The sequence below is a fragment of the Malaclemys terrapin genome, chromosome 10, assembly GCF_027887155.1.
Source record: "Malaclemys terrapin pileata isolate rMalTer1 chromosome 10, rMalTer1.hap1, whole genome shotgun sequence".
NCBI lineage: Eukaryota > Metazoa > Chordata > Testudines > Emydidae > Malaclemys > Malaclemys terrapin.
Genome location: NC_071514.1, coordinates 4,739,260 through 4,766,496, shown reverse-complemented (window position 1 = coordinate 4,766,496; position 27,237 = coordinate 4,739,260). Strand labels below are relative to the sequence as shown.

The following is a 27,237-nucleotide window of genomic DNA, read 5'->3' as shown; positions in this document are numbered from 1 at the left end:
GGTCTTTTCACTGCTGTTCTGCAGCTCACATAGCTGTTGCACAATGCATGTAGCAGCCCCTCCGAGATTACCCCAACACCACTAGGGTCTTGATTCAGCAGCAGCTTTTCCCAAGGCCACTGAGGCTTTGGCTTCCTCTTCTTAAATGATGAAAGCATAAGACTCTGAGGATGGGTTCTAAGCTAAGATATAGAGTACACTTCTCTCCAGCCTCTTCCTCTTCTTCCTCCTTTTCTGCAACAGCTGTACCTGCCTCCCAGCCCCAGAACAGGACCCCTAAGCCTTCCCTTGGTGAAAAGCTGAAATCCAACTTGCTGTTCTCAAGCAGGAGGAGAGATTCCCCCACCATGTCCCTTGGCCTTCCTCTCCCTGCTCTGTGGCCCTCATGCCTTGTGGAGGCACATAACCTGCTCCAAATGGCATCTGACCTGAGAAGGGAGGACTTAGTAAGAGGGCAGGTTGAGGCAGGAAGGGGATGCAGGCCAAGATGGAAGTTCCTCTAGGCAACAGCTCTGGCTAAGCCTCCTCCATCCACTCGATACAGCTTCCACTTGAATTGTTTAGGAGATTTGGGTTAGTGGCATCCCATGGATTAATGATGTGTTTCTGAAGTACCTACTGGTCTAGTTGTGTGTGTGTGTGTATAATAAAAAAATATTTTTACAGTGCCTGGCAGGTCTGCTTCTTAGGTGCTCCTTTTATTCAATTGGTCAAATCCAAATTTTTCTCCTCCCTACAACAGCCCTGGAAACAGCATAACTACAGCAATTATTGCAGGCACTCTGAGCCTGTGGAAGGGGGAAGGGTGGGAAATGCAGAGATCCAATGCACGGGTCTGAACCCTCTCTGCACACTGCCAAGCTGTTCTCTGCAGAAGTCCTGCTGTGCAGACCAAGCCACACCTTCAGAGTGGGTGTAGATGTCAGCTGGGTGACGGGGTGAGATCCCCATAAATCTTCTGCCATATCTGAACTTTAACCAGCTGCTAAAACCCAATTCTTTCATTGAGAGAGTATCCTGATTTTTATTTTTATTTTTAAATTACACACATAGTGAAGTGTTAGATCCAATCTAATTATAGGAGACAAGGTCTGTGAAAGGCATTTAGACGGTAGCCTTCCTTTCTATCTAGAGGATCAAATGTTGCCTCCTTTCAGAAATCTTTAAGTAGTAAGTAGATGCTATTGCAATTATCTCCTGTCATGAACATAAAGCATATGGAAGGGGGAAAGGGTTTTGGTTTTTTTTTAGTTTTTTGTAAAAAGAATTTGGCAGCATATGCACAAAACGTTATAGAGAAGAAAGACATTCCTTTGGGGTAACATGCAGGACTATTGTCTAAGCAGGAAAGAATGTTTTAGTAGCTGTAAAATCTCTTCATATTTTTAAAGTTTTATAAGTCACATTTCTGTTCTATTCTTTTTTTATTCTTCTAGGCGGCAGACTGTGACCAGTACCCCCTGCTGGATTGAACTGCATCTTAATGGCCCTTTGCAGTGGCTAGACAAGGTCCTTACACAAATGGGTTCCCCAAGCATTCGTTGTTCCAGTGTATCTTAAGGAAACATCTCCTTGGGGGGCAGAACAAGGACTCTGGAAAATGGAATCAGTTTAACCCTTAGCAAAAAGCATAATAAATAAATTCTCCATAGTATTCACATGATCAGAAAAAACATGAATTGCAAAAACAAGAGGTTATTTTGAAATGAAGTGCTCATTTTAAGCCACTTCCCTGAAACTGTGTTAGCACATATTATGGGCCATTGGAGTAAGAATTTGAAGCTGATGTTTTTCATACTAAGAACATGGACTTCCGTTTTAGTGGAGTGAAGCAAACATTCTGCATTTAAATCCTTGTTGTGCCTATGTTGCCTCTGCTATGTACAGCTCCAATCACAGGGACGATGCTTTCACCAGGTGCTCACTGGGTTGGGGGAGGTTTTCCATTTGTGTTACAGAACTTCAGCCCAATGCAATGTAGCATCTCTGTAAAGCAGATCCCATTGAACATTGCTGCCAAGCCCTGCTTCTGCATTACTGTCTGACAGCCTGGCAGGCGTGTGTCTGCCCTTTCTGAATGGGCCCACCACAGCAGAGGGGCAGAGGTGTTAAATAAAAACAACCCACTCCCGAGAGATCCCTCCAACAAAGCATCGAGGAGTCCCCCAGAGGGAGTGTTTTTCCCTTGTCAGAAAGCGGGCAATGAGGCAGGCCTGGCTTTGTGCGTGAGATGTACAGTTAATATCACAGTAATCTCAGAGACTGGATTTACATGAAGCAAAAGACTGATGTTAAGGTTTATTTTAATGTCACTGCAGTGATATTGATTGGCTAGGGCAGCTCTCAGACAAGTGTTTGTAACTCATTGCAATTCGCTCTTGCCACATCTGGATGAGTTTAAGCCTTACTTGCTAGGTAGGCCATTTATATTACTTACATGAACTTTTGTATTGTATCCTCTCAATATGTTGAATTGTGTCTTACACTTTTTAAATTTTATGGGCTTAGTGAACATAGTGGTGGGGCCGAGGGAAGAGAGCTACCCAGTCCTTGCTGCCACATTCAGAAAGAGCACATGGGAGTAACCTGATTTAGAGCATACAGTGCTATCCCATGCCACTCTACAAATTTAGCTATGACATCTCAGATACAGAAATACTCTGTTGTTAAAGACTACTCTCAAGGTATTCTGCCTGTTGGAGAAAGTATAAGGGGAGAACATGTTTTTTACATGTATTTTTTTTTTTTTTTTTTTAAAAAGGTATTTTATAATATCCTCCCTTGACAGTTGTAATGGTAGTTGTTCCCTGTAGTGACTGTCATGGCAAGCAGAAATAACTTCCACAACTGGAAAAAACAAACAAACCCACACTGCTTGCTACAAGCTAAAATTTGCCATACACATTTCATAACTTATTCTTTGCCACTCAATCATCTGTTTCATTTTGTTCCTGTTAAATATCATACATGTTTGTGCCAAAATGTCAAGAATTTCCTATGGAAATCTGATGTAGAAAGTCAATTACAAACCTATGTCTGACTCTGGGAAGTATAGAATGCTCTTTGCAGTGCTTTGTGATAAATAAAGCCTCTATCCTGCAAGCACTTATGCACACGATTAACTTTTATACATGAACTCCATGTGAGTACTCTTGTGTGTGCGCATTTGCAGAATCACGGCCTAAGTCTCATAACTGGGCAGTGAGCTTTTGATGCCATTTCACAGATGCTTTCAGGTGTCTGCATGTGTCTGGTCTGTCTATGTACTAAGGCTTTTATTACATACTACTTCCCTTGGTACCCATTTATGTACTGGCCAAAATAATTGGTTGCCAAAATCACATTTTTGTGTTTGGAGGCGTCACCAAGGGAGGCTACAAGAGATCCTTTCTTTAGTATGCATACCGGACAAATTCTCCTAAATTTACCCTGCTACACAAGCTTTCTGTCCCCACATGTAGGAGAGTGACTATGCTGTCAGTTTCACACTCAACACTTCAGGAGATTCCTTGCCAGTGTTGTTTTCTCCTAGCAAATAAAAGGATGTCTTGGAGGACGATTTTCCATCAAACGTGAGAAGTGACCTCTAGTGTGTAATTCATGCTTGTGACCGAGAATTCTGGAGCAGACTTGCAGTGGGACTTGTGCTCCCACTGAAGAATCTTCCTCTACAGCTTTGACTGGAGCTCTCGTGGAGCATCAGTGCTTGAATCAGAGTACTGGAGGTTTCTGTCATTCACTATTTCTCCAGTGTATTTGAATTTGTTTAACTATGAATGCCTGTGATTCATGCACTGGTGGGGGGGTAGTGGCCTGAGTAATATGGTATTTGCAAGCCATTTAAAAAAGAATAGGTCTGACTGTCACTGTGGATTGATTTGTTATACGTTGGCTTCTTTACTTTCAGATATGGACTTCTGACATAATTGCATGGAAAGATCTATTCTGGAGCTTATTACAGAGCTGTTTTGAATTGATGTTATGGTTTAAAAAAAATTGCTATGTAAAAATGGCCCCAGGTTTCTTCCCTGAGCATCTGTAGTCAGATCTGCTTATTTCACTGCACAAGCCCTGTTTTACCTCCTTACATAATCATGGAGGAAGCAGGCCTCCGTTCTCTCTGGTGCCTTAGCAACAAAAATGACATCTTACATTTCTGATTGTCGAATCTTTATGACTAGTGATGGTGTAAAACAGAAAAAGCCCAGTTTGACTTTCAGATTTCAAACTGAGTTAGCAGGGTCGCAGCTACGGGAAGGAGACAGCTCTCTTTTTTTATATGAGGTTCCCGGAGAGAATCTCCTTCTCTGAATCTGATTTGCATGTGGACTTATTTGGCAAAGCAGATATCTGTTTTATTTTGCAGAGGGTTAAAACCTGTAATCTTTATTAATAGCACTGAAAGCAGTATGCAGATCATGATGGCAAACTATGGTTAACAACATCATTCCTGTAAAATGAATTCAACTAGAAAATGTAAGTCTCTCAGGCAGTGCAGTTAGAGAAAAATAATGAGGAAAAAAAGTATCTTAATTTGAATATTAACTTCCTCTTTCCCTTCTTTGCCTTGTCACTAATTCATAATAGCTTTATGATTTTAAAGTCGCCTTTTAAGTTCAAGAAGAAAGTACTGTACCTTTTAAACAGCTGAAAAGACTAGGGGAGGAGGGAAACGTGATCCAAGGGTTTTGTGTTGCACAGTTTCAAGTGGATATTGTACAGATAAAAGTTTGTTCCCCATCAGGTTTGAAACGTACTTAATGTGTCTTAATCATGTCATTTGTGGGTGACACTACTGAAAGGGAATAGATAGCACTTGGTCGTAGCTTACTGTACTCAGCATTGCTCCAGAGGTGCATGTGTGGGTTGTTTTGTTTTTTTACTTATTTTCTAAAACTTTATTATGGTAGCTTTGATATGTAGCACAAATGTATGCAGTCTACTATGCCTTAGCTTAGATTACATATGTGTACTGGAATATCCTCTCATTTAGCTGTAGTCTTGGCTAGTTGACCCAGGATTTCATACATTTTTGTTACAAGCAGAGTCATTAGCAGGAACTTTGACTCTTTTTAATTGGTGTAGCCATACACAAGGGCACGGCTGCTGGCAGACGTTACAGATGGCCTTGTGATTTTTAATGACTGTGGTGAATTTTTTTATTATTAATGTATTGGACTGAATTGCAGTGTGTATTTTGTGTTTAGCTTGTCTTAGACTAAAATCCAGTGCTATATACTTGATTTAATCAACAGCTATAAAGTGTGTGTGTGTGCAAAGAGGGAGGAATTGGAAGCATATCCAAGCATATCCTCAAGGCTCTTGCTACAAACATTTAGCCAAGGAATGATGATGGATAGGTGACCTCAAAGAAATTATTTCTATTCGACCAGTTTTCTCTCCTCTTAGAGGCAAGTATACTTGGGACAGTACAGAGATACTCTGTAGGAGGACACATTTTTATAGCTGAGTCTGAAGCAGCTAGTGTAGACGTCCATATCTCATTCCAGTTACTAACTGGAAGAAGCACTAGGAGGTAGAGCATAGCTCTGCGGAAGACTTCAACAACACAATAAAATAATCTCAGTGTGAGCTCTCCTGGTACGCTGAGGCACTGGGTAGTTAGAAGGAATGGAATATCAAGAATAAACTGGTCTAAGCTAGAATGAGAAATTATTAGTCACTATATAGTAGTTGATTGAGCTGTATGGTTAAGAATTTGGTATATTCTTATACACGTTTTAATATTTATCTAGTTTCTTTGAATATTCAGATGAATCAAATATTTAATTTTTAACAGAAAGAGCACTTCAGGGTTGAGATTAAAGATCTGAGGTTTCTCTGATGATTGTTAATAATTAGGATGTTACTGATGTGAGAGCAGCTAGACATCTGTCCTAGAACTGATCAGCAAACCCTTGCAAATTAAACAAAACATGGACTTTTGTTTCATTTACTTCAATTTATGTTGCAGAAGCCCTTGTTTAGGTGGCTGTTCTTTGTCTTTTAGCAATAAACGTCTTATACAGATGGGCCATTGCACTGCACTCTTCAGGTCTTCTAGTTTGATTATTTTACAACAAAATGATACTTTAAAAATAATAAAAGAAAGCATTACTTTGTAAATGTTTTGATTCATCTTATGCTTCCTCCCATATGTGAATGCTAGACCCATCTGCACCGATGCATCCTGTTCCATCTTGAGGATGGAGGAGGCCCAGCTCTTTGTTTCTGGAGGGAGTTATTCCGCCTTTTTGTAGCTGTCTATGATCATGTTTGCATTAGTATTTAGATTTTCTTAACCTGAGATTGTATGTTAATGAATGGTTCAGCTGCCTATGTGCTTTAGCTTAAGCATTATTCACCTGTTGTTACTAAAGGCCTGTACCATGTATGCCCTCTTATTTCATATGTGAAACTTCTATTTTTGTCATTTTAATAAACTTTAATTTGAAAAATAAGGCTCTTTGGGAAGTAGATGTTATTGTACCTAAAGACATGAGGGTTGAGCAGGAACACATTTGCAATTGTAGAAATCACATTAACCATGCAGAACCAACAATATCTTCAGCTACTGAAAATGTCTGTGGTTGTGTGTATAAATATGCGATTACACACACGAGAGATCATTGTTCCTTTTAAAGTTTTGCAAGTTATGCCATATGAAGCCCACAAGAAAGTGATACATGAAGTCACAACAGGTTTGTTTGTTTATTTTTATTTTATTTACCACTTGACTGGAAAGTGCAGAAGCATCGTGGTTTAAGATGAAAGGGATGTGCTGCCAATGTGGGAAGATCAAACATGATTAACGGTTCAGTGCTTGCCTAATATACCAGACTATCCACACTCATTCAGCAGTTTTGAAATGTGAAAACTCATCATTGTCAAAGGCCTGTGAAGTACATAGAAATATATACAGCTTTAGCCCGGACCTCTGTTTCTAAAATGACTTGTATTTTACATCTCTGGGATCTAAACATCAGGTATAAAATCCTTGAAGTCTTAGGTTTAAATATCATGCGCAGCGCAGCCCTTCATCTTTCCAAAGAAGATAAATGTAAGTGGATGGACCTTGATGTCCATATAGAGCAGGGGTTTCAAACTCAAATGACCACGAGGGCCACATGAGGACTAGTACATTGGACCCAGGGCCGCATTTACTGACACCTTCCCCCCCGCCGCCCTCAGCCCCGCCCCCATTCCACCCCTTCCATGAAGCCCTGCATCTTCCCATCCCTTCCCTGAAATCCCCAGCCCAATTCTGCCCCCTCCCCAAGGGGGTCAGGAGGGGTGTGGCAGGGGCTCAGGGCAGGAAGTTGGGGTGTGGGGTGCAGGAGGGGTGAGGGGAGCGGCGCGGGGGCAGGGCAGGCAGGGAGCCTGCCCTGCCCCCAGTGCGCGTTGGGCTGGAGCTGTTCTAGGTAAACGCTGGGGGAGGGCGGGGAGGCTGCGAGGAGCTCGTGGGCCGTGTGTTTGAGACCCCTGATGTACACTATATATTAGTAAAAAACATAAAGCAGTACTAATGGATAGGTCTGTAACCACGTTGTCATTCATTGTGATAAGTGGGTTGAAAGCCCTTCCTTTAGGATAGTAAGATCAACAAGTAAGGAATGTGCCCTTTGATCAGGGTTCCTACAGTAGAAACTTGTTACTAACCACTAACCTTTTTTTTTTTTTTTAAAAGCCTGGAACAATAAAAAATACACCATGATGCAAATTTACGGAGTTTGGCAATCTCTGCTCAGATGGTCCACTATTGAGAGAGTAAGTGAGAGCATGTTCGCTTTGGGATTGCCATGGGGAAGTTGCACGCAGCACGTTTATTATGCAGAACTCCAGTCCTTCCTGACTTTTGCATTTTTGTGAACTGTAGCATTCATCAGTTGCCCCCAAAACTTAAAACATACAGCATTCCTGCTACCAGGGTTAGTATCCGTTTTCTATATCTCCCCTCTTTGGGGATCACATCCTGTAATGGCAAGGCTAACAATAGCCCTTCTCAGCTCAGTCTTGTAAAATTACAGACTCTAGATCTAATCTTCTGTGGATGCTCCACTACCTGGAGTTGCATACGTGCATCATGGAGCGATGGCACAGTTGCCTTGGTTTTGAGTTGAACATCTTCTGTGTGTGCATGCTATTCCTCCTCAGTAGAGCTCTTTCAAACCTTGCGTTAGAAGACTCCTTGGAGTCCAGTTGTGTTGCCAGAAGTGAACCATAGCGTCGTCCCTCTGTGGTCACTTTAATTAAACAGGGAACTAGTTATTTCTTTATTTTGGGCATGTCACCCCAACCCTATGCCAGACTCTCAAATACTTTGTCAGTGCTGGCAAACTCCATAGCCATAAATTTACCAAGCACCAACTCCGCTGATGGCAGATATAGCGTAGAGGGGGCTCAGATGTTTGCCAACCCATCTAATGGTTCGGCAGCATGGTGCTGAATGCTTGAGCCCTGGCTACACTACAGCTTGCACCGGTGGAGCTCTTGCTGGAGCTGCACCACTGGTGCACTGGGCTATGAAGTTCTGGAGAAGGTGCAGCAGCAGTAATGGAAGCTAGTTCTGCTGCATGCATTGTTGAGAGCGTAGATTAATTCTGGCATCACAGTCTGAGTAGGGAGACAGCACACTCCAAAAGCATTATTAATCAAGTAGAGTAACTTTTTATGAGCCAAAAAGCCTATTTCTGTGAACTGGTCTAATTGCCCTCCTAGTGTGTCATAGAATTGAGCAGTACACTTCCCCCCCTCCCGATAAGGGGTTTAAGGAAGAATGCTTTTTCCACTCCACTTTCCAACGATGTGGTCATGAACTGGCTTCATCCAGATTTTCACTAGGTTTGCCAAAAGCGAAGGTAATGTAGTAAATCAATTTCAGTTCTGTTAGAGGTCACCTTAATTTATAATTCTTTATTTTCTTGTACTTCAGTATCACAAACTAGTCATTTCCAATGAAATTAGAGATAAACAAAATACATGTTCAGTGACAAATGAAAAATATAGTGAAGCAATTACACATTGCAAATGTATTATCCAAAATGTTTGAAATGTCATTCCTCTTAGGCTTTAATTTAAGCAAATGTTGCATAACAAATGACTGATGCCCACTGGCAGGAAACCCCCTCTTCTTATAAGCATAAGTATAGAATTACGCATCTGTATTACAGCTTGGCATGCAGAATTTTTTAATACCCAAATACTAGAGGATGATGGAAAATTCCTGGTTAGCAGATGTACAGTTCTCAAATTGTGGTGGTCTGTTGCTTTGTTTAATATTCATAATTCAATAATCAGTTTTGGATCCCTACCCTGGATTTTTCCTACTATCTTCATGGATTCCAAGGCCAGAAGGGACCATTGTGATCATCAAATCTGACCTCCTGTATAGCACAGGCCAGAGACCTGCCCCAAAATATTCCTAGAGCAGATCTTCTAGAAAAATGTTTGATTTTTAAAATGTCAGTGATGGAGAATCCTGTGGGTAAACTGTCCCAATGGTTAATTACCCTCACTGTCAAAAATGTATGCCTCATTTCTAGTCTGAATTTATCTAGCTTCAATTTCCAGCCACTGGACTGTATTATACCTTTCTCTGCTAGATTGAATCAAATATTTGTTCCCACATAGGTACTTAGACGGTAATCAAATCACCCCTCAACCTTCTCTTTAAGCCAAATAGATTGCGCTCCTTGAGTCTCTCACTAGAAGACATGTTTTCTAATCCTTTAATCATTCTCATGGCTCTTCTCTGAAACCTCTCCAATTTATCAACATCTTTCTTGAATTGTGGACCCCAGAACTGGATGCAGTATTGTCCAGAAGGCGGCTCCCTTCCCCCTAGCTGCGGGGCAACAGCTATAGACAATAAAACTGATAACAGGCTATTTCCTTCCCGCTATGCTCTTAACCAACCTGTAGAATTCACTGCCACATTTGCAAGGCTAAGAACTTAGTAAGATTTTTTAAAAAAGAATAATCCATTGTAACAGCATAACATTTACAGTTACTTTAGAAAGAATGGGTAAGGAATAAATGCTCAGGGTTTAGGACACAAACCTACCATTGACTGCCCAAGGCTTGGAAGAAACTTCCCTTTTGCCTCAAAAATGCCACCTATAATTAGTTTTAATTTGAAATACACGTCTCTGTTGTTCTTTGCAAGTAGCACCTTTTCCCCTGAGAATTCTCAGCCTTGGGCTGAAGCAAAATGAATAATCCTTTCTTTTACCTTGATCTGGAATCATTATGTTGACACCACAGTCCTGAAGACCTCATGGTTTCTCAGGGTTGGAGGTTTGCTAACCAACAATGCTATTTAGTCATTATCAATTTTGGCAATTTAATTTTTCTGATAAATTGACATCTGTAATAAGCTAGTGACCAGTTCAGGCACCGATTTGCTTATTACACAGAATTCCAACCTGAATGGGATATAGAACAGCATTAGATTCTCCGTGGACTGTAAGGAAGTACAAACTGTTCCATATAAAGAACACAGTCCATTTAGGAAGTCTACCAAGTGCGTTTTAGGAATTGTAAAAACATTGTCAAACCAGAAGATGCATTTCAAGTAGATGCAGACATACTGCTCTGAAAAGGCCGATCAGCATATGATCGCTTTAGGGTTTTTTTTCAAAGACTGGATAACAAATACTGCCAAACCTGAGCTCATAAGTAGGCCTGGGTTATGTTTAGAATAGATGCCAAATGGTATTTGACAACTGAACCCGTCTGTGTAAGGCACACTCACCTTTTTTAACTGACTTCTGCAAATCCCAATTGTGGATTAAAAATGCAAGGGGCAATTTCAGATGGAAGCCAGGCGGGTGACTGCTAGTCAAGAGCTGCAAGTGTCTCCATTTATCCCCAGTATAAATGACAAGGTAACTTTTTTCTAACTGAGGGAAGTCAAGTTTTTGGAAGTACTAAAGCTTGCATTTTTGAATCGCACAAAACTAAAGCGAATGGATGAGATTAAAGTTAGTTCCACGGCTTTCATTTTACAAAATGTAACGGGTAATCCAGGAGTTCCACAACATTTTTCTGTAATGTGGTTTGTGTTTTAATAGGGAGATTACATTTGGATGGACTAGCGCCTCTGGAATTTGGGAACACGTTCAACAGCTGTATCCAGGGTAGAACAATACTGAGATAATGTTTCTGTACTATTTGCTTTCTAGAGTGCAGTTTATGCTTTCAGTGAAAAGTGACATCTCACGCTCTACTTTTGTTTGTTACCTCCCCCACTCCCATCTGCTCAGTCACTCTCCGCTGAAGTCAGCCAGAATCGTATGACCAGCCAATCCTCCATGGACCAGTAGGGTAAACTAGAAGTAGCAACACAGAAAATGTGCAGATTGATGGATCCCTTTATAGTATGTCTTCTTGTATTGTAGGGGGTAGTAGCAGTTACACCGTATTAAAAGCTAATTATTGGTGTCTTGTGGAAGCCCAAGTTTGCTAACTAAAATCTTCACCTGAATTTTCTTGATTGCAAAGGGGGGGGGGACGTGTTGGAATGTTCATCTTAATCCTTTTTAGTGTTAAGGTTTTCTGTTTACCACCCAAACCCATCCCTTTACAAACATACTTGCAAAGATTGTAGCAAAGTAACTTAGACTTTCAATTTTAATTGCAGCTTTAGGATTTTTCTTTGAGATCCTTCAAGACACTATCTCCAAAGTACTTTACTATTTCTGGGCAAAATCCAGCAGCTATTTGACAGTATACAGCAGTACTACACAACTGTTTAAGGTCCCACTTCAGCAAGGTACTTAAGCATGTGCCTAACTTTAAACATGTGAGTAGTCCCTCCAAAGTCAAGTGTTTAAGTGCCTTGCTGCATTAGGGTTTAAGGCAGGAGTGAGGTACACTTGTCCAATTTTAATTGCAAAGGGAATTTTTGGTAGCCAACACCTTGACCCTAAGCAGTTAAGTAGACTACTAAAGGGCCTGATCGAAAGCTCCATGGAGCCAATAGGATGCCAGTTTTCCCAAGAGCTAAGGAAAGTTCACCTGTTGCAAGTCATGTCCTTACTTAACTAACATGAGATTAAAATTGATTTCCAAACTGTTACAGCTGTATTTAAATAGCATTTTAATCAGCCCATGTATACAATGCTACAGTTGACACATTAAAGAAAACCCTAAACAAAAGGATACAGCAGCTTTTCATTTTGCTTTTCCACTAACACTTTCTGTCTTTATTTCTAAAACCTCTACTATCATGGTAAGAAATTTTGCAGCCAAAAAACAGGGGAAAAAACACACCACGCAAGTTTTTAATCTCAAAAAATATCATTCAGTAATCTAATAAACGCTGAATTTAATTCCATCTTATTTTCTAGCCACAATAGCTAGTTTGACTCGTGAATAGATTTTTGTTTAAAGTGCAACTGCTGGGATATGGATTTACAGCACTGCGCTGTTTCAAAGCACTCTTGGACGTGCTAACACATTGGGGCAAACGGTAGAACCAGGGGAAACGAATAGCAGTTACAGCGGCTAGACTACCAGGGCTAGTGGAAGCACGGGCCGTGCTCATTTTCCCCATACGGTGCTGACAATCCTGGCTAGTTACTGCTGTTCTAGAGTCCTGGCACTTTCCTGACCAAATACTGCCAATCCTATCAACTTGTGCTGGCCTTTTAAAGACTTCTCACCCCTCTCATTTAGCAGTATGGCCGGGTGGATTGGTGCACTCCTTCCCTGCATCCCTTGGGTTCATACCTCTTATTGGTGTATATTGCTTCAGCTGCCAGCACTTTTTTTTAAAGTCAGTCAAGATCTTAAATTACTGCCAGATGTACAATGTGAATCTGCTTTATCGAGCATTCAAATAAAATATGCTCTTTAGTGTATTTAAATGAGTCTTCTCTACTCTTTTGCCATGTGCCTCCCTACCACATGACCAAATATTTAGCAAAGGGTAAAGTCTCTGCCTTCTAGAAAGCAAGGAGGCATGAAAGACTATCACTCAATACAACTCCATGATCTCTTCCTCAAAGCTCTTTCTGCTTGGAGATGAGGACAGAGGAGGATGAGATGGAAAAGAACAGAACAAGAAAGCTGTTGCGGAGAGTTGTCTCAAAGCCATTCAGTTTGGTTTCCAACGCTGTTGACTGGGAGGATGGTTCTGAGGATGGAGCAGTGCCTCCTCGCACCCTCTTCTGTGTATAAGGAATCAGATCCATCCCAGCAGCCTTTCACTTTAGACTCTTGCCTGAGGACATCTGAGACTTTCCCATGGCTCCTGCAAAGTCATTCGAAGGAGAAACACACAAATGACTGGATACCAAGGCAGGAGGGTAGTGTAAGGTCTCTCCATACAAAGAGACCGTCATTCAAAAAGGTCCATGTTGCTGTTATGGGACCACAGGTTGTAAATCCTTACAGTCGAGCCTCAACTACAATCAAAGCAGCACTAGTTGCTATTAATCATGGCTTCACAATTTTCAGTTTTGACTTGTGGCTTTGAGTGTTCCTGCCACCCTGTTTCATCTTCATTTGATCCTAACTCAGCTTCAAAAGAACGGATCAAGTTCTGTGGATGCGAAAGACCCTATTGTCATGTGGCTTCCAGAAATTCAGCTTTTATAGATGCATTTCTGGAGTTTCACTGAAAGTATAGGCTCAAGCATCCCTAAAATTTATTTACACTGAAGCTCAAGTATCAGAAAAGTAAAAGCTCTTCATCTTTTCAAAGTAAAAAAGATTGTCTTGCCATTGACTATTTTCAGGGGGGTAAGGGAACGTGCTTAGAGAAGACAGGTTGTTGCACATGACAAGCCAGAGGAGCACTAGAGAAGCCTGGGCTCTTGTGCTGAATAGTTGCAAGACTGCTGATTGCATCATCTGAAGTGGCTTTTCTCTTCTGCTGAAGTTATCATGACATGAAATGTTTTATGGGCCACTGTTTAAGGTAGGTCCCACCTCCTTTCACTGAATCCCTATCTGCTCTCTGATGAGGGTTGGTTATGTTTGATGAGAAAAGTAGACTAAACTGGTAACGGGCTTTTCCTTTACCTTCTTACCCGGCATCCCCCACCTTCATAGTGATTATTTCAATGGTGCTTGAGATGCTCATACTCTAAATGCATCTCCCATCAGTCTTTGCTTCTTAGTGTCCAGGGAGGAAGAGAGAGCCACTCAGACTGAGCATCTACAATGAGGAGGAGGGGAAGAGGAATACTTTGCTAAGAACACTCATTGTTAATCTACTATACTTTTTCTAGCAGTGAATACCACTACAAAGCAATACTCCCACTTGTTGGTGTTCTAATACGTTCTAGTTTCCCGATTAAATACAGGTGCCTAAGGCTGTAAGGCATGTCATGTGAAAATTTAGTGTTGCTGAGGTGATGGCTTTTACGAGGTATTTGGGATAAAATTCACCAGCAGTAGGCCTGTGCCCTTCCCTAGGTCATTTTTAACATTGATGGCAATCAGTTAACAGGACTAATCCTGTAGCCTTACTCCACCATCTCTCAATGGAGTGCGAGTCAGCAGTTTTCTGTTCATGGCTCACACATGTCTGGTTCCTTTAAACCAGTAAATTAGTTCTAAAGCTACATAAAAACTTTAGACCAATCTAGGCCTCAAAGCTTGAGTTCAGCTTCAAGTACTGATTTGACAACCCCATGGAAAAAAAGACAACTGATGGTAATTTTGTTTTTTAAAAACTCAAAGGAAACAACAAAAATGGTTATTTGGAAAATATAAAGTGGTTTGCTACTTATGGTAAAGATGGTGCACACTGCCTTAAAAGTATAGCCAGACACAGAGAGAGAATACAGGCAGGAGAACAAACACCATCTAATGCAGTTTCAGGTGTTATGGAATGTGTTACTCAATGATAAGCAAGAAGGATCACCTAAAATTTTTAAGCAAACCAAGTCCAATGGCAGCTTCAGCAAAAAATGAGTTTGTTGTTTGTAGGAAATGTCCAGCATTACTTTTAGGATATCGCATCAGCTCTACTACAAACAGCTACAGAGAACTTAGTTTTCTTCATCTGAGGAGAGGCCTTCAATCTCATCTCGGTCTCCTCCAATTGCCATCCAGAATGCTTTGGCCACCTGTGGGTCAAAAGCAGCAAAATAAGCTCAAGACACTTGAAGTTTGTGCTACATGCTGATAAATGTAAAGTGAGCAGGAGTTAAACACAGTAGGAACACTTCTATACAGTACTCCTAGCTGAAATGTTATTTTCTTTCTGCGGCTAAAATCCCAACAAAATGGATGTGACAATTTAGAGGGCTTTCGAATCTCTGCAAGATAAAATCGGTTTGTGAAATTTGTTATTAAGGCCTGATCTAATTCCCGCTGAAGTTTTCCACAATAAGAGTTTTCCATTGACTTCAATGGGAGTTGGTTCAAGCCTTCAGTTGTTCTACTGCATGATTTCTGAAGTTCTGATAACTGTAACCCTCCCTCAACTTTAAAATTCCATATTGTTGCTCTTGCCCATTCGCAAGCCTGTTGACCAGATTCGATCATTGGTATTCTGTTTGGAAGATGCTCTATATTCATAGAGCTGCAGCAGCCCATATATTTGACTATTTACGAAATAGTCATTCCTTGCTTAAAATCCTGAAGGGTAGCTGCTATTTAGAAAGAGGAACACTCAAAGTTGGAATTACATGTCTGGAGAATTTAAGTTCTTGTTTCAGACCTCACCTTCTCTGCATGTAGTTTTCTCTGTTCATGGGGCAATGTTGCTGCCTTGTCTGTAGAGAAAAGAAGAGTAATGTTAGATTGTCTCCCTCAAGGGTTAGCAGAGTTACTGAGCATTGAGAGAGAGACAGAGATGGCCTACTGCAGTGCTCCAGAGGGATTGGCAAACCATTTCTGAACTACTGGAAAATCATGGGAAAGGAGGGAGTGGAGACTTTAGCGAGGATTTCCAAAATTCAACTACACTAGAAATTCAGTGGTTCGAAGAATTTTAGATTTCACCTCTCAAAGATTTCTAAACCTCAAGATTAGCAAGAAGTTCTAGATTTAAAAAAAAAAAAAATCAAATATTCTTGTCGTGGAATTGTTTATAGAAGATTGTGGAGTATAAGATCATGATAGAGAGCTAGTGCAGAATGTTGGCGAGCTACTCTGGTGGGACCTACTTAAGTGTTCTTAAAAACAAAGCACTATTTACCTACAATGATGAGAGTTTTATTGTATAAAATTAAAGGACTATTGATTTCAAGATCAATACTAGTTAAGATGAAAAGGGAAGTACAACAGATCAAAGTGTTCAAGATTTCAATCATTAGAAGAAGAAGAACTTTCAAGACATTCAGATGGACACAATGAAGTTCCCAGGTCTGCTAACTGGCTTTTTGAATATAACTGTTGGGTTACTGATGGTGTGCTCTTCATTTACAGGTACAGTACCTTTCATTTCTTTCAGCTTTGAAAACAGTCTTTCAAAATTCTCCAGGTCTCCTTCTCCCGTGGTAAGACTGGCTAGCTCTTGAATATCCATATCTAACATGGGATCTGAAATAAGCATATTAAAGTTGATCTAAGCCAGACTGTTCCTGCTTGCCAGCACATTAGTTTGATGATAAATTGCTGGTATGATATTAAAAATAATATATGGAGTACGAGTGAGACTCCTGGCTCCCTTTGCAATGTGATGGATAAAAGGTTTGAATTTTCCATTGGTTCACGGCATTAATTACCACGTTACTCAGTTTTGATGTGACACACGTTACAAGGTGTTTTGAACTTTATCAGATTTTAAGAACATGGTTTAAAATTGCGATTAATGTCAAAATGTAAGAAGTTTTCTTGCTGCTCTTAACACTATCTGCCTTAGAAATGGCTGGGGATCATTACAAATCGAAGTGCTGACTTAGTTTTCGCCTAAACATCACCATCAATCCCCAAAACACTAGGCTTTCAACAATGCCTGTTAAGCACTCAATACCAGGCAGTTTAGTTCTCATATTAGTCCCCTCTATACATCCCAGATCCTAGTCCAACAAGTTAAATCCTGTATGTTGGAAGCTAGGGACTTTTCTTACATTTATACTCTCAATGTTGTGAACAGGGAACAATTTAAATCTTGGTCTTAACCCCCAAAATATTTTTTTTAGTTTTGTTTCCATACTGTAAAAGAACTAAGCCTATAACCTCTTGCCATCAGAAGCAGAGGCATTCATGGAATTTTCTGTATTCTCTTCCAGTGATCTGAAGAGCAGTTTGGGGATGAGGCTGATAGCTACTCCGAGACCAGTGTAGTGTTGCTACCTCTTGCAACTTGATTGTGATAGTCTTGTGATGGTTTGAGATTTTCTTAAAGCCCCGGCTCCTGTAGTCATGCAGGAGCATCTCAGCTTTCCTTTTAAAAAATGCTTCTAGCCCTCATGGTTGTGGAGAAAGACTTGAATGCTTTCAGTTGGCAATACTGCAAGTGGAACCTCGGTCTTAAATTCTGAGGGAATCTGTTCCCCGCAGGGTTGGGCCTTGGTTTCTCAAAAGGGGACATGCTTTTGATGAGAGGGGTAGTTAGTTTCTAGGGGCTCTGGCAACCCAGACCCCAGTTATGCTATTTATCTTTGGGGAGAGGGTGGGGATGGCCAGGATCCATTAGCCTTCTGTCACTCTCCAGCGTAGAGGTGCACCTATATCTCCAAGTGCATGTTGTTCATCATGTCAGCTTTTTTTTATAGGCAATACAAACATATGCTAAAATCTTTGATCGAATGGTAGGAAATGTAGACTACTGCCAGCAATGAGGGCTAAGGACATATAAAGAAAGATGAGGCATAGATCTGTGTACTGTCTCTTTAAAGCAAGATTCTGCCACAAACCAGCTGGAAACAAAAGGGGAAATTGCTTATCTGTAATTCCACTTCTCTGTAGAGTTTTTTTTTAAAACTCAGTTCCCGCTCTTGGTCTTCTGCTTAAAAGCCCCAAGCGCAGGCATCCAGTCAACATTGTATCTTTAGAGAAGTACTATTAATGCAGTTTCTAACTGGAAACTTTTCGGATATTGGTTACTCTACGGGCCAGAGGGCTAAGCCACAAACTCATCCAGTTGTAATGAGTAATGGCTCTTTTCCCACACAGTTTTCTTTGGGAATGTTCCTTTTTTGTACACATCCTGGTTCAGTTTCTACCTCACCCCGCAAAGCTCATCAGAATTTTGTTTACTAAGCAAAGGAAGAACTTACCTACAATGCTGTCAATCTGCAAGTTGTTCGTGCTAGCTACATCTCCTCTGTTGTCTAAATGAGATTCTGCTCTGTCCATCGCTGGTGCATGAGGCTGTCAGGGAAACTACCAGTTATTACCATAACCAAGACAAAACAGCTCTCTATTCCAGTTCAAACATTCAGGAAGCCAACAGTTCAGAGAGTCAGGCATTTATGAAAGTCTAACCAGTGTTTAGAAGCATTCTTGATCTTCTTAATCGTATTTTTTTTTAAAACAATATCTCAGTTGAGTGAAAGACTTAAAGCTACAGATCAAATGTGGCTGCGGTGTAGCAACACCAAGAATTCAGTTGCTTTGTGTTTTCCCTTGAAAGCTTAGCCTTTTCAAGGGATTGTTTTATATGCATCTTAAAATGCAAATTCTTCAGGATAGAGCACCTTCACTCATCCAAAGTGCTGGATAGAACTGTGGATGTACATATTGCTACCATGGTACACGTTGTCCTGAGCTATGATATTCCTGCAGACAACTTAGGGCTTTTGAAAAACAACCTCTCAAACTGTAGCTCTAATCTGGCACAAACACTACTTAAATGAAAAAAAACAGCATCTTGACTCGAGTTTTGTATAACTTTTCCTTGGCTCCAGCCTGCTGTCTGAGGGAAAGCATTTACACAAATGTCAGAGAGCTTATGACCAACACCCACATTGAAAATTCAACCAAGTTTCACCAGGGAAAGTTACAGAGCTCCAAGAAACGGTGCTGTGCAACAGTTCGCAGCCATGAGCTGATAGCTATGCAGTTACTAAGGGCATTCATCTTACAGGTAATCTTGAGAAAAATTCAAGCTGCAAGTCTTCAGGCCTCATAACATTTATGCAGGGTATTTCCTTTAACATTGCAATTAGAAAGGACTTGAAGTGGCCCCTGAGGGAGAAGAAAATGAAGGTGGAAGACAAAGGGTGTAACTGCACTGTGTGACAGGGAGGAAAAACACGGATAAAGCGAGAAGTAAGAATTACTGTTTACTTTTGTATCTTGGTTGTCTTCTGACCCAATGCTGCAGTTTGCACCTGCTAGTGTACTGAGAAGGCCAAAGCCCTGATTCCTGTCTGAAGAAAAATAGCTGTTAGTTTAATAGAAAATGCAACACTATTCCCAACGAGCAATTCACCAGAGAAGATGAAGTCTATTATAGGGAATAGCTAATCTAGTATGTAAATCAGGATATAAACCTATGCCAGTATCGTTTAAAAAAAATTAAACCTAAAATATGCTGATTTAAAATAAGGTTGGGGCTCCCCAGCAATCTCCCTGAGCCTGCAAACACTTACGCACATGCTTAGCTTCACGCACGTGAGCAGTCCCACTGCGTGCAGGACTGAGTCCAAAACCACTCATATGGCAGCATTATTTTTCAGTGGTAAAATCAGTGACGAGAGAGAGTGGGGCTGGGGGTTGTGGGAGGTGTTAAAAAGTGAGAGCGTGATTGGATACGGTAGGTCCTGGTCTCTAAATAACCGTTAATGCTGATTGCAGCTTGCATTCTGCCAGATACTCCCCCAGTCCGGTATTCTTTTCAAAACACAGCAGGAACGTACACTAATGGTTAACAAGGATGGTGGAGTTTGTTTCACGTACCGCAGGCAGCATCAATGGATGTGAATGTTTGTTAGTCCGCAAAGGAAATGCAACAATAGCCTTTGTTTATATACAGCTCTGTCTTCTAAATCTGACACACTTTAATGTCATGAACAATAATTTTAAATTTATGCAGGATTAACGTAAGGGTCCATCGGGCACAGTACAATGTTTACTCGGACTCTATGATGTTCTGGACACTCCATTTTTAGGAACACATCGTGTATTTTAACAATATTTTTAAAAGTCCTACCAAGCCACCACCATGAAGCTAGAACTAGTTCATTACCCTCCCATCTCTGACCTCTAGCATGATAGGTTTTAAAGCTGCTAAGTATTACTAAGCAGAGACAAATCGAACACAAGCACCATTAAATGGTAGGACAAATATTTTTGCAGGGCTAGTACTGACATACAAGTATTTATAATTATTTGCATGCCGGATATAATGGACTCCGAGGACTTAAAGTATTTTCTTAACAACAGAGGGCTTAGTAAACTGAAAAGTCAGAAGAACATAACATTCTGCTTATACTTCAAAACACAAGATTTCATGTCAGGATAAAAAAATTCCTTTTAAAAGAAATCTGCTCTACATTAACATTGCACTAATGACTTAACTCTAGACTCCGGCTTGGATGATGTAATTTTTATACACATTCCAATTCAATTTGTAGTTTATACAATATTTCATTTTTTTTTTTAAACCAAAATCATCAGCTATCTGGAAAACATGTAAAAATCCCTCAAATAATTGCAAAGTCCTCCTTTCCTCTTGAATAAAGTTTGTCATTGTGTGCTTGGGTTTAGAGCATGATCTTTTTAAAGTCAGCGCTAGCCTTTTACCAAGTATTTGTTTAACCTGGCTCTGCTGTATACAGGTTTATTGATGAAACAGGTTACTTGCCAGAGGCTTGGGGAAGAAGTGAATCAGTCTAGCTGACTGGCTCGCCTTAAAAACCTTCGGCTGCAAGAAGCGGGAAAGCATCTGAAGTATGCCAACTAAATTAGCATGAGATGAAGTGATAATATATTGGAATCCACAGCCCAACAGAGAAGTTTTAAAAAGTTTCTGTAGGCGGCAGAAAAGCTGTCTTTTGGAGAAGTGGTAAAAACTAAAGATTATTAGCCAGTTTGAGTCATCTGAAAGTAGGCTGGACATTACAATCCAGCCTGTAGTACAGAGAACATCCCCGCATGGGAAGAGGCATGGATTTTGTGATGTAATAGTGTAGGGCTTGGTGGCTTCTCGTGTCTATAATTAGAGCTCATCTTATACACCTCTACCCCGATATAACACGAATTTGGATAGAATGCGGTAAAGCAGTGCTCCCGGGGGGCGGGGCTGCGCACTCCGGTGGATCAAAGCAAGTTCCATATAAGGCGGTTTCACCTATAACGCAGTAAGATTTTTTGGCTCCCGAGGACAGCGTTATATTGAGGTAGAGGTGTATAGAGAAATGACACCAGGTTTGCACCCTCTCCTGCAAGCTTGTTTAAAACCTGGTATACTGGTTTGAAAGTACTGCCCCATACAGCAATGATCTGTGAGAAGGGAGCGGTTTCTCTCTGAAGCGGAGAGACACAGACCGTGGCGTTGCAGTTACATCTCCCTACAAAATTATTTTATCTTCTGGATACAGCTCAGGAATGGGGCGAAGCATTATACAGTATTCTTCCTATGAACCAGGACCCCAAAACTAGCTAATTCCCTCGCTCAGAAATAACTGGCATTTCTGGTTCCATTAGGTTATCGGCAGCAGATTCTTTACAGCTTCACAAATGCCAAAGTTTAAAAGCAAAGTTTGCAACAGCTGTGAAGTGCAAGCTAGCTGTGTACACAGCATCATTTTGAGCACCACACTTGCTTATTTGACAGCCAGGGTATGTTTACTATATTGGTATCTATTGACACATTCTCCCCCACCCCCAGCCCCAGATGTTGTGGCCATATCCAGCTGAAGATTAGATTGACTTTACACCTTTGACTACCTCACCTGCACTCTGCCCTACAACTGCAGCATGAACATACTACACTGCTGAGCAGTTTTTAAACAGCTCTCTCCTCCACTTCAAGAGGTGGAATTTGTCCCCAAAACTGTCTGATCGGAGGTTCAGAATAGGTCATAACTAGTCCTGGATCAGAGAGGTAGATTGACAATCCTTATCTTGTGTTAGAGCGCTAAAAATGCCTGCTTTGTCCCATTGGAAATTGGCAGTCAGCATTTGTTCAAACAATCGGGCTTACATACCTCACTACATCAGGCAGAGAAGGGGTTAACTCCCTGCAAAAAGGAGAACACTAGTTAGCTGGCCCCACCCGGGAGAACCTGCTCCGTCTCCACCTGGGCTCATTGGAGCAAGTACTTAAGCAGGAAAGGAAGTCAGCTGGAGGAGTCTTTCACATGGACACAGCAAATATCCTGTTCCTCTTCCCCCATTGTAAGGGGGCAGCAGAGCCAGTCACTTCCTCAGCCTAATCCTGAACATCAAAGCCTAGGGCCTGTTTTATTTATATCAGAGAACTTTGTTTGCCCCATCCTAATCCACGGAGGTGACCGAGCCATCTGACTCCCAAGACCAAACCCAGCTAAGGACCTGCCAGAGGATGGAACTCCTTGCACAGCCTCTCAGATAAGCCTATTTATTTTCCTTTTGTTTTGCATTTCCCCTCACTGAAGTACCCCAAGCTGACAGCGCTGCACCGGTGACACTTGGTTCACAGTTACCTGTTTTCTGAATAAAGCCTTGTATTTCAGTACAATAGGATTGAATGGTTACAATTCAGCCATGTTTACTGAAATGCCCATTTTGCTCTATAATCTTGCTCTATTATAGAGAGCAGTACTGCCTTATTTATGAGATGGGGGTGGAAGAAGCATCAAACATGTTCTTAGTGGAGAGGGAGAAAAGGCTCCCGTAGGCTCTTCCAGTTACAATAGAGGTTAGAACTACTTTGAACTATTGGCGAAATGAAAGCATGTATATGTTCCAACAGTTAATTTAATATAGTCATGCTTTATAAAGCCATTAAGAATCCACTACAATCTCCCATTATTTAAAAGAGTTTCTTACAAATGTATAAAACAGCTAAATCTTCTGATTTTAAAGTAAGACAACTACATAAAATAGATATTTGTGATGTAGCCTTGATGGCCAAACCTAGTTTAGAAGGTAGGGTACGTTAGAAGAAATCCTTAGTATTATGCAATCATCCTACTTCCTGTAAAAACCCTCACATGAAGAATAAGCAGCAAGGCCAGGGGGCAAGTGACTGGTGGTGAGGGGTCAGCCAGCAGAGAAGATAAATTTTATTTCTGCTGCAGCCAGTTTTAAGGATCAGGAAGAAGTTGAAAACAAAGGATTGTTACAGGTTGTACAATGTTTTATTTAGGCAAACTGAGTTCTGTCATGCCCCTTTGAAAGTATACTCAAGCTGCAAGAAAGTCGAAATGTAGTTCATTTCCTGACGTGTGTAGTAATGTACATCAGTGCTATGTAGTTATTGCATAGTGGAAACTTTAAATCTGGATTCTCAAGAAGTTTGACCTTTACAAGATACACTAGTGATGTGTGGGAACTCCCCTCCGTACAATTCAGCATATGACTGAGTCCTGCTCTTCGGTAATAGAACATCTGTCAAATGCAGGATGTAAAACAAGGAAACAAGCTGTCAAAATAAATAAGTCTGTCTTCCACTCTAATGAAATACTTTACACCATCTCAGGATGGCTATTGGTTTTATCGCATGCACAGCTATATACAATTGGAACCTTTTTTGAAATCTCATTCTGACTTAATGCGACAGTCACCAGGTTAATTTAAAAAAAAGTCAATGTCAAGTTTAGTACTTAGTCATGTTCTACTGGAAAAACACTACCATTAGGTAATCAGTTATAGGAACCAGCAAAGACCTTTTAATGCTCTGTCACTGTGTGGGGTGGGAGAGGGAGGGGAAGGAGCCCAGGTAGTAGAGAAATATTTGCAAGAGAGGAGGTGACTTGAAAAGCAACAGATGATAATGTGAATAACTTTTTGGTGAAAGGAAAAACACTTGTCTTTAATTGAACATTTTCCTAATAGTACTCTCCCAGGCAGGTAGTCACTGTAGTTTTTACAAGCACAGTAGGAGGTCACAAAGGGGAAGGGTGATATTTTGTGCAATAGTGAATGGAACGGCAAGTGTTCCACAAGAATCCATCTTCCTACATTTTCTCAGATAGCCTATGCACTTGCAAGGGCAACTGAAGGGTTCTTTATTTGAAAAGATGGTTGTACCTATACTACAAAAATTAAGTATGCTAGGCCAGCACTTCTCCTCCCTTTTAACAAGCCCAAGTGGATATTTCCACAATCTGACAGTCTCTACCTGATGGCCTCGTGCCTGGGGAGATGATTTTTCCATGTTTTCTCCTGTTCAAGTACTTCCATGTAACCAGATAAGGACTCTGAAGCGTCCACTGCTCACAAATGGAGAGCTTTGTATATTTTCATGCCCAAGTCACCTTGTGAAGGGTGACTAGCAGTAGTAGGCTAACTTAGTCTCCACTACAGCCTTCTGGAATACAAGGTACAGGATGGAATATGTCTGGGCACTGGTTTTACCAGTAGCTGAAACAGTAGAAATATAGGATATAAATATTTGATTTTAAAAATACCATAGGGTAGTGCTGTTTTATGCTCCTACTTTGGGAAGGGAGGTTAATGTTCAGTTCCATGAAGTTGGACACATGGAATGAATTCCTCAAATTCAAATCTTTTCCTTCAACCCTATTTTAGCCACTATTTTAAAAGAGTGAGAACAATTGATCTGTGACTCAGTCTGAGGCAATATAATCATGATAGGCAAGTGCCCTGAACTAGAGGTAGCTTCATTACAAGTGTTAGAGTCCGAACTGACCGGAGGCAGGCCACCTCACTGCCAGAGCTTTGGTTGAATGAGCTTTAATTTCATTTGACCCTGAAGTACCCATCTTACCAAAGACAGACAAAGAATGCTTGAATACAACCATTACAACATAACAGTTCTGAGAAAAACTCAACATTTACCTTTAGGGCAAGACACCTGGAAAAGTTTGCTGGACAGCCAGCCCCAAAAGCACTCAGAAGGAGCTCTGTTTTTATATACCGTTTAGCAAGCGTTGCTCTAGTACTTCCACTTTAAAAGCCTGCTGAACTTAAAATCTAGCTGTAAGAACTGACAACTAGTGGCATTAACTTATCCAGAATTACAGCTTTACACCAGAGAAAAGCCTTGGTTACATACCACTCTTCATTACTACATTAGACCAGACATTGGCGTTCAAGGCTTGTACGATTCGTTTCACCCCTGTGGACTCTGGAAAGTCATCTAAACAAAAGACAAAACCCATGTAATTTCTATCAAAGTTATTCTGAAACCTAACCTGCATGATAGTAGAAAACGAAACTGGGAAAAGGTGGTGCATCATGGTGATGCACATGGTGCATCAACAGTAGAAATGGAACAGAGACCGGCACTCTGTCCCAGACTCCAATTACTAGAGCTTGCAACCCAACCCAAAGGCACCTTACTACCGGTGTCAGGGTTTTGTCAGGTTAGAAAACAATCCAAAAGTCTCCAGGTCGGGTCAGGGAGGCTCTGATCACTTCCCCCTGCCTGTCGGGGTGTTGTGGTGGCAGCTTCAGGCCCACCGCTGCACTGAGTGAGAGGTACTGTGACTCGTCAGCAAACTCACTCTGCAGTGCACACACAGCAGCAAGACAGCGGCTGGCAAAAGTAAGGCACGAAGCAGCTGCTGCTGCGCAGAACACATGGGTAGGAAACGGCTGGAGACAAATTGCACAGGAAGACGGGCTGTGGGAAGCCCCCACTAGGCTGAGCTCTAAAGAAAAGGCAGCAGTGGTGCTGAAGGGTTGGGTTTGAAAAGACTCAGCCCTCTCCGGATTAGGTTAGGCTTTAGAAGTAGGCCTGAGCAGACCTCTTCTAATCACTGAAAAATGTCTTACATACTTAACCACTGAACATCTATCAGCTGTGCGTGTGAGTGCTTGTCCTACACTGCCGAGCAGACTGGTACTGAGAGTGAAGGAAAGTAAAAAGTAACCTGCTAAGGGAAAAACATTTGGCCCTTTTTGCTTCTTTGATACCCTACATTTTTGCCAGGTTTTGTAATTTTTTATACATTGCTTTATGTCTTCCGTGGGTCTAGACAACATTGATTGAGCGCTCTCAGCCTTAAAATGAAGGGTTGGAGATGCTGAATATTTAACAAAAATTCCCCTTGCCTATTTGAGACATCTGAGTTACAGGTACGTGTGCTGCGAAGTGAAACACTATGAACTGAAATTGTGTCCCCTCATAGTGAAGCAGGTGTCACTTACACGGTATTGCGGTCTATTCTGCTCTTGATGAAAAAACTGCTAGAATTATGACAAGTCCTGAATGTAAAAAGCAATCCACCCCTCATCTCTCCAACAATTTGATCTTTATAGACCATAAAATAGCCAAAAAGGAGGCAAACCCCCTTTTTTCCTTTGCAGTTCACTATTTAAATAGACCACTGAATAGGGCAGAGCTGTTTGGCCAGCTGACCATTTCCTGTTCATACAATGTCCATGCTCTACTATTTAAACGCTCTAGGACACACTATATAAAAAGTCTGATTAAATTTTGATTGATTAATTGGAATAGGATTATAGGGAAAGTGTAAAATTACTTCTCTCTGGAAACTAACTCGTTGCTCCTTAAGTTACTATAACCTGACAGCTATTTTTATTAGTTCGGTTTGCTTACTGCGAGCATCTGACAGCACTTTGTATAGTCAGTTTCACCATTTCCTTGGATTAGTCAGTTTCCCCTGTTTGTGGAGGTCTCTCACAAAGCGAAAGAGGAGAGAGAAACATTTTAGGTTCGGAAAATATGACTGCAAAAAAAAAAAAAAAAATCATGAGCATTTGTGGGATGACTCAGGGGCAGGTCTAGTAAGTGACATTACCTTTAACGCCTTTTAAAAAATAGCTTTCAAGGTGCCAGTGACCCTTAGGTTTAAAATACAAACAAAAAGCCACAGAGCCGGGTGTCTCAGGAGACGAAGCATCAGAGTGATTGTCATGAGGCTGAATGAATAGTTCCTGCTATTACACAAAATAGCTGACTGATATTGTAGTCACAAGGAGAGCTCCAAGTCAGCTGGAGCAGCTCCTTTGGTAATTTTTAACAGATCTTGGCACTATTTCTGTGCTGCGTCCATTTTATATTCCTGTGTAAGCATTTCGTGTAACAGGTTTACAGGGGAAACAAGTTACTCATTAGAATGTATTTCCTTCACTGTCTGAGTCACGGTGATTCAATATGTTAACGTTAGAAAGGTAGGAGAGCTAGAGTTTATGTATCATCACTCAAAAACTAACATCCTGGCTGATTATTAATATTGCTTATTTTATGTGCAT

The 27,237-nt window shown here is 41.0% G+C and overlaps 2 protein-coding genes across 3 annotated transcripts in view; one reads left to right on the top strand and one right to left on the bottom strand.

Moving 5' to 3' along the window:
- The window catches only part of SMAD3 (SMAD family member 3), a 105,971-nt gene extending 99,510 nt beyond the window's left edge, over positions 1 to 6,461 (top strand). Inside the window, exon 9 of the mRNA XM_054042011.1 lies at positions 1,437 to 6,461. Coding sequence (XP_053897986.1) covers positions 1,437 to 1,560 — 124 coding nt within the window. The 3' untranslated portion in view covers positions 1,561 to 6,461. The remainder of the gene's footprint in view (positions 1 to 1,436) is intronic.
- A 2,432-nt stretch (positions 6,462 to 8,893) lies between these two features.
- AAGAB (alpha and gamma adaptin binding protein) overlaps positions 8,894 to 27,237 on the bottom strand; it is a 31,165-nt gene continuing 12,821 nt past the window's right edge. The window contains exons 5-10 of one of the 2 annotated variants that reach the window (XM_054042698.1): positions 25,073 to 25,156; positions 19,195 to 19,277; positions 18,183 to 18,276; positions 16,396 to 16,500; positions 15,682 to 15,731; positions 8,894 to 15,080 (exon numbers count right to left, since the gene is read on the bottom strand). In XM_054042698.1, coding sequence (XP_053898673.1) covers positions 15,003 to 15,080; positions 15,682 to 15,731; positions 16,396 to 16,500; positions 18,183 to 18,276; positions 19,195 to 19,277; positions 25,073 to 25,156 — 494 coding nt within the window. In that variant the 3' untranslated portion in view covers positions 8,894 to 15,002. The remainder of the gene's footprint in view (positions 15,081 to 15,681; positions 15,732 to 16,395; positions 16,501 to 18,182; positions 18,277 to 19,194; positions 19,278 to 25,072; positions 25,157 to 27,237) is intronic. The other variant, XM_054042699.1, reaches the window with a different exon arrangement.